Here is an 8,113-nt window from a genome sequence, read left to right as displayed (position 1 = left end):
AGCTCCTTTCCTCGCTACTTTGAAGCGATTAAATAAAGAACAAGCTCGTTCAAGATTAGCCAAATCTGTGTCGCACCGATCACCGGTGATCACTGTGAGGCGCATGCCGGTCAGAAATGTGTCCGACTAGATCTGATGTCATGCTGACGAATGCCAAAAAGCCCTCGCGATGGCGAGACTGCCGCGCCAGGTGGTGCAGTCAGGCGCAACTGGACTTCCCCGACTGCACCGTGTCAAGGCACGATGGGAAAAGACTTGCTGACGACACAGCTTAATGGAGATTGGCTTAAACGACCGTGATGCTTTGTTCTTTTTTATAAATGTGTGATATTTTTAACTCTCATATCATGTTTTTATGTGTATAAATTATCTGTGAATATTCCCAACAATTTGACAGTGCGATCTCTGTAAGGGATATGTGATTGTTGTCATATTTCTGAAATATCTTTATTAAATAAAAAATGGATGAAAATACACGCCTATGGTAGAAATTAAATAACATTTACTCTGTGTCTTTTTCGTCGTATTTATTTTTAATATAAAGCAACATCATTTAAATTATATCCACTTTATCAGCAACAGCGTATGAACGTGAATCCCGCGATATCTACCTTTGATCTCGAAGGTGTCTGATCCACTACGAGAAGTGAAAACTGTTGGGCTTGACGGCTCTCTTTTCACTTCTCATCTGACTGCAGCGGTCTACTCGCGTATACTTTCAAGGAGAGGCGTTTGGCATCTCGGACAAGCCTAACACTCGGACACATTTCTAACCGGCCTATACCTAACTCGCGCTCGCGGTGATCGCCGGTTATCGGTGCTGCGCTGATTTAGCTCATCTCAAACGAGCCCAAACCTAAAATGCTAGGTCTCGCGAGAGTTTCAGCAGAACGAGGGTTCCCATTCAGAAACAGTATAGCGTTGTCCAAAGCAGTTCATCACTCTTCAGCTTCATCCCTCATAAAGGAATATCCTTCTTAAAGGGATAGTTAAAAAATAAATAAACATCTCTCATTATTTACTCACCATCATGCCATCCCAGATGTGCATGACTTTCTTTTTCTGAACACAAAAGACTATTTTTAGAAGAATATCTCAAATCTGTAGGTCCTGTGAAAGTGAATGGTGACCAAAACTTTGAAGCTTTAAAACACATAAAGTCAGCATAAACGTAATCCATAAGACTGCAGAGGTCTACATCTTCTGAAGTGATATGATAAGTGCGGGTAAGAAAAATATAAATATTTAAGTTTTACAATAAATTCTCCTCCACGCTGAGTAGGTAGGCGATATACATGAAGAATGCAAATCAGCAAAAGGAAAAGCAGAATGTGAAAGTAAAAGAGGAGACTGATAGTAAAAAGGGGACTTTAATATTTATCTGTTACTCATCCACACCTATCATTTCTGAAGATATAGATTTAACCACTAGAGTCATATGAATTATGTTTACGCTGCTTTTATGTGCTTTTTGGAACGTCAATGTTTTGGTCACTATCCACTTCTATTTTAAGGAGAGCTGAGATTTTCTTCTAAAAATATTATGCTCTCCAGAAGAAAATCATACACATCTTGGATGGCATGAAGGTAAGTAAATGATAAGAGCAGTATTCCTTTAAAAAAAATTAGAAGCACTAGAAACATAAAACAATAGTGTGTTATTTGTATTTTGTGCCTGCCAACACCGACAAACAAACACATTTGTAACACACACTCTATTCTTAATTGTGAATGAGTAAAGATACAGTATATATGATTGCAAAAAATGTTAAAGGATGCTCCTAATAGACCTAGTTTTAATTTTAATAAATAACTAGGGAGCAAAAGTGAGTACACCCCTAAGTGAAAATGTCATAATTGGGACCAAAGTGTCAATATTTTATGTGGCCACCATTATTTTCCAGCACTGCTTTAACCCTCTTGGGCATGGAGTTCACCAGAGCTTCACAGGTTGCCACTGGAGTCCTCTTCCACTCCTCCATGACGACACCACGGAGCTGGTGGAAGTTAGAGACCTTGTGCTCCTTCACCTTCCGTTTGAGGATGCCCCACAGATGCTCAATAGGGTTTAGGTCTGGAGAGATGATTGGCCAGTCCATCACCTTCACCCTCAGCTTCATTAGCAAGGCAGTGGTCGTCTTGGAGGTGTGTTTGGGGTCGTTATCATGCTGGAATACTGCCCTGCGGCCCAAAAATGTGAGGGGTCTACTCACTTTTGTGAGAAACTGTATAATATATATATATAAAAATTATATTTAAAGATAACCATGTATAATTATTTCATCATTATATATAGAATTATTGTTATATGAGCAGTTTTCTCAGCAAATATTTGAATATGTGATTAATCGTGACATCATGTAATTAATTGCATTCGTCTCTCTCTCAGCCATTACTCTTAATTATAAAGCAACCCTTCTAGGTAATGTTTTTCTTAATAAAAAGCTCTGACTTATCTGTATGAATGTGATATTAGACCACTCTATCCTTGATTGTGAATGAGAAAGATACAGCATATGATTGCAAAAAATGTTAAAGGATGCTCCTAATAGACCTAGTTTTAATTTTAATACATAACTAGATTTGAAAGCACATACTTCTGTAAAATTACTCGTGGAAAATTTTTACTGGAATAATATTTAATTAGAGTATCTGCACTTTTACTCAAGTACAGGATAAATGTACTTGACCTACCACTGAGCACCACAAAATGTCCAAATCAAAATTATACAGAAAAATCTAATTATCACAAAATGCACTTGCAGCAGTTAAATTAATTTCATTCCATTTTAATTCTACTTAATTTAATAAAAAATGGAATGACAAATCAGCATTCTGTTTGCTACCTCAGTTTAAATTCAGGATTGGGAGAACAGTGAGACAATGAGGTAGTTGCCCTGGGAGGTAATTAAGATGTTGTGAAAATTATTGTCATTTTAAAGTGCGTAGAATTTTGTAAGAACAATTTTAAAAATACACACATAAATTGCCCCTAAACTGACAGATATCATTGAAAAAAATTGTCTCATTCGGTATAGAGGAACTGAAAATGATAACAGCACCTTTAAGTGACACTGAAATTTAATTAAATTTCCCATGGGTGATACCTTTTAACATATAACACTGCTTATGCAAAAACATGAAACAAACTGATAAAATGTATACCTTGAAGGCACATTGTGACTTTAGATAAAAGCGTCTGCCAAATGCATGAATGTAAATGTAATTAAGGCCGGCACACTCATTGGCCAACATGTTTATATCTATTGTAACCTTTTATTTTTTTAAACATCAATCTTTATCAAAAATCTAGTAGTCCTGAATCAGCTACATTCTGCCAACTTTACAAAGCTTTTTGGGACCACTTAAACAGCATGTTTCTTTTAAACCACACAATTTATCCTACTTAAAGTTTTAAGTCTTGTTGGTCATATATAAAATGTTCTAAACTATTATAGACCCTGTATGAAACTAGACTTTAAATGAAAGTATTTTATTCAGAATATCCAAGACAGCAGAGAAAATATTGCACAAAGATATTCATTATAATCACAGAGAGGATTTATTTGCGCTTTAACGATACAAAGACCTTCTACGGAGGACAACTTTCTTTTCCTTATAATTTTAAAGCTATATGGCTTTCAATTTCTCTATTTTGAAAAAAACAAAAGTCGTTAAAACGTACCGGTATATACACAAATACATACATATTTACATGTATTGTTTTTTTTCTGTTACTTTCCTTTCATAGGTTTTTTTTTTTTTTTTAGATATAAAACAGCAGTATGTGGAGAGAGTATTTTGTGCTGGCAAAAATATCACTAGGAATACACCTACAGATATTATCAGCATCAATGACTTTAAATGTAAAAAGGATAAAATATTCAACAACAACAAAAAAAAAAAAAAGTACAAAAAGGGAGGTTCAAGCGCAACTTTCAAATCCACACATATTTAGAAGGGAAAAAACATCCAGAAAAATGTTCTTCCAAGATGAATGATCTTCATGATGCAGTTTCAGACTCTGTAGACTTTGCCCTCCAGTTGTCAGATCTTTCTCTTTTGTAATTATTCTTTTCTTTGCTCCTGCTCCTGTCCCGTCTGTCTTTCTCCTTTCCTCTATCTTTGTCCCGATCTCTTCTGTCACGGTCTTTTCCACGTTCTCGTTCACGACTCCTTGAGCGTTCTCTTCTCCTGTCCCTGCTGTCACGATCTCTGTCTCTCTCTCGGTCTCTGTTCTTGGCTCGGTCTCGATCATGGTCTTTTCTGTCCTGCTCTCTCTCCCTGCCTCGATCTCTATCTCCATCCCGGTCCCTCCTCTTGTCTCCTTCCCCATCCCGGTCCCTCCTCTTGTCTCCTTCCCCATCCCGGTCCCTCCTCTTGTCTCCTTCCCCATCCCGGTCCCTCCTCTTGTCTCCTTCTCCATCCCGGTCCCTCCTCTTGTCTCCTTCTCCATCCCGGTCCCTCCTCTTGTCTCCTTCTCCATCCCGGTCTCTCCTCTTGTCTTCATCTCCATCCCGGTCTCTCCTCTTGTCTCCATCTCCATCACGGTCTCTCCTCTTGTCTCCATCTCCATCCCGGTCTCTCCTCTTGTCTCCATCTCCATCCCGGTCTCTCCTCTTGTCTCCATCTCCATCCCGGTCTCTCCTCTTGTCTCCATCTCCATCCCGGTCTCTCCTCTTGTCTCCATCTCCATCCCGGTCTCTCCTCTTGTCTCCATCTCCATCTCGGTCTCTCCTCTTGTCTCCATCTCCATCCCGGTCTCTCCTCTTGTCTCCATCTCGCTCAGATTCTCTGCCCCTACTGCGATCCCTCTCTCTGCTATGCTCTTTTTCCCTTTCCCGGCTGCGACCCCGCTCCCTATCTCTTTCTCTGCTCCGGTCTCTTTCACGATCCCTTTCTCTGCCTCTGTCCCATTCATGTTCCCTGTTCCAGCCCCATGATCTTCCACTTTCTCGATCTCTCTCCCTCCTCCTATCTTCAGACAAATCACGCTGCCTCTCTTCAGACAATCGTGAAGGGCCATCTCTGTCACGAGACCCACCATCAAACCTACTTGGTCGGTTGTGAGGCTCTGAACCATCTCTGGTGGAGCAGCTTCGCCGCCTCATTTCAGGGGAGTGCCGTCTCCAGTGGTCATCACGATGGGTGTCTGGACTGTGTCCACCTACACGTCCCTGTACTGGGATGGGACCATCAGGTGGTGTTGGAAGCAGAGGCCCACGAACAGGTCTAACATCACTTGAGTTATCATCATTATAGCTATATCGTGCTGGCTGGCCGAGAGCGTCCTTATCAAAATGTCCTGGTGGAGGACCTCTTGGCCCACCAAACTGCTGCACTGATGGTCCACAGTGCCTTTCAAAGTCTTGAGATGAACTCCCCCGTGGTTCCTCAAATGACCCTCTGTGTTGAGGTGAACCACGAAACTGGATTGCAGGTGGAAATCGCTGTCCTGACATATCACCTGTTGGACCAGGGGGTCCTCTTCGTCCATCAAAGTGGTTTGGTGATGGTCCCCTAAAAGGAGGCCCTTGTGAGGGTATTTGGGGTTTATCCATTCCCTGATGATATGAGCTTCCAGCATCATCATATTTATCACCAGGTCCTCTTGAAATATTAGATGGCGGTCCATGGTCCCCAATGTTAAGAGGGGGAAGTGGTCCTCTTGGTCCTGGGAAGTGGGATGGTGGGTGGGCTCTATTATCAAAGTGATTTGGAGGGGGGCCTGGGAATGGCAGAGGTGGGCCCCTAGGTCCAGAGAAGTTAAAAGGGGGTGGAGGTCCATTAAATCTTTGTCCATCAAAGTTGGGAGGGGGTGGTCCATGTGGTGGAGGCCCTGGTAGTGGGCCTCTTGGTCTGATATGCTGAGGGGGTACTGAATTCATAGAATTATCAAATATCTGAGGAGGAGGACATCTCTGACCCATTGGTTGGAATGAAGGTGGTCCTCTTGGTGTAAAATTAGGAGGGGGTGGACCTCTTGGAGCATCATATTGAGAACCGCTCCCCCACTGATTCTGGTAAGGCGGATATGATCCAGTTGGTGGATACTTAGAGGGATCATTTTCTATGAGGGTTGGAGGTGGACCTTGCATTGGGGGAATTGGCATTGGCGGTGGCCCTGACATTGGAGGAGGGAGATGCATGGGAGGTGGAACAGTCATTGGTGGTGGGCCTTGCAATGGAGGTGGACCAAGAATGGGTGGAGGCCCAATAGGGGGAGGAAAAGACATTGGAGGAGGAATGTTAGGAGGGTTTGTTGTCGTTATGTGTTGTATATGGGAACTGTGAGAATCCATGTAAGATGAGTTGTCATGGATGATATTTTGTGGCATCCCTGAGTGTATAGAAGCAGATGATGAGGTACTGATTGTTGAAATGTTGTAATATGTGGTTGCAGTGGACTTAATAGGCTGTCCACTGGATGAACCGTGATCAGCTTTTAGAATACTTGCAGAATTAGGCCAAACCTCCTCAAAACTTTTACTTTCAGATTCAATGGGATCATCTTCAATTTTGGGTTCTTCTGGTTCATTTTCCATATAGCTTTCAACTAACTCTGGGTCGATCTTGTCCCCTAATAATGGAATAGAAACCTCTGTGCTCTCTGTAATAGTGGTCTCTGTATTAAGGAAAGGCACCACTTCACTTTTGCTCTCCTCCTCAGGATTGGATGATTCTGGTTGCAGGATGTCAGGCTGCACTTGAGAATCCAAAGTGGCGGAGACTTGTGATAGAGGCGTGTCTGTGGTTGTAGGTTGTTCTACTGGTGTATCAACAGTTATGTCCAGCTGTGTTGTTTGTGTGTCTATGCAGGCTTCTGATGACGGTGTCTCTATCACTGCAGCTTGCTGTAGCGATGCGTCTATAGTAACAGGGGATTGCTCCTCTTTCTCTATAGAATCAGACGTCTGTCTTCTATTTGCAGCTGCCTGTCTAGGATCCCTACTCTGCCTTGGGTCTCTTCTCTGGTTAATAATTTGAGCAGCTGAGCTTTTGGCCACTAATTCCTCAACCTTTTTACCAAGCTGCAACAACTGACTGTTAGCCAGCAGAGATGTAACAGGCTGAGAAATCAAAGTCTCTGGTATTTGTTGAATAATTGGTTCCTTATGACCCTCTAACTGCCGTTTCGGTTCCTCAGTTTGTTTGTTGTCTTCAAGCACTTTCTGCTGCTCAGTTAATTTCTTAGCACCTGGCTCAACCCTTACATCATCAAAAATAGAGTCATCCTCAGGGTCATAAGCAATATCATCCACCACACTAGAGGAGACCTCTGCTGGCTTATTTGCTGCAGATACTTTTGTTGCATCAGGGTTTTTTTCTGTACCATAGCCAACAGTTGGGTCATATTCTTCCTCAGGATCGTATGGTCTATCATCCTGTACTTCAACCTCTTTACTCTTGCTTATTGCAAACTTTTGTACAATTGGGTCTAGCAGAGACACAGAAGGCACAGAGACCTCTACAGAATTTTGATCTGAAGGTGACAACGAGACATCAGAATCTTGTTTCTTCTTACCAAAAAGTGTTTTCAGGATGGTCTGAAGCGGCGTGAAAGAGACCGCAGATGCTGCTGTGACATTGGATGATGGAGAATTATTGCCTGTGCTAGTGGTGATGTCAGGTGCTTTAACAGAAGAGAGGATGGAAAACACAGAAGTTGCAACAGAACTTGAAGACTCAGAGGAATTGAGGGGTGGTGGGGTGTCTGGGGGAGTAGTGCTTATGGCATCAAGACTAGTTTGAAGACCTTTTTCATGTTTTATTTCAAATTTATTAACAATGGATGGTTTTGGAAGGCCCGTTTCATCATCCCTTAGAGTTTTAGGACGTTTTTCCTCATTCTCCAGAGGGGCTCCGGGACGCTTCTTGTCCTTCTGGCAAATCAACAACCCCAAGAGGAGATTGGGACGTGCTGGCTCCAGCCCTGCAACAAAATAATAATATCTTGTCACTAGCTTACAAATAGGTACTCCCAATATAATGTATACTGCTTCAGGTAAAGTTTAGAATCAGTCATTTTAAAAAATACACATTGAGAGAGCTTGTTCCATATAATACATATAAAAAATTCTAACTGTCAATATTATTATGGTTTTGTATTACT

The 8,113-nt window shown here is 41.8% G+C and overlaps 1 protein-coding gene across 3 annotated transcripts in view; it reads right to left on the bottom strand.

The window, feature by feature from the left end:
* Positions 1–3,088: 3,088 nt before the first annotated feature.
* The window catches only part of LOC127625649 (death-inducer obliterator 1-like), a 31,635-nt gene continuing 26,610 nt past the window's right edge, over positions 3,089–8,113 (bottom strand). For all 3 annotated transcript variants that reach the window (XM_052100951.1, XM_052100954.1, XM_052100953.1), the window contains exon 17: positions 3,089–7,933. In XM_052100951.1, the coding sequence (XP_051956911.1) occupies positions 4,005–7,933 (3,929 nt within the window). In that variant the 3' untranslated portion in view covers positions 3,089–4,004. The remainder of the gene's footprint in view (positions 7,934–8,113) is intronic.

Source organism: Xyrauchen texanus, chromosome 32 (assembly GCF_025860055.1).
Source record: "Xyrauchen texanus isolate HMW12.3.18 chromosome 32, RBS_HiC_50CHRs, whole genome shotgun sequence".
Taxonomy (NCBI): domain Eukaryota; kingdom Metazoa; phylum Chordata; class Actinopteri; order Cypriniformes; family Catostomidae; genus Xyrauchen; species Xyrauchen texanus.
This window is presented reverse-complemented; position numbering and strand designations above follow the sequence as displayed.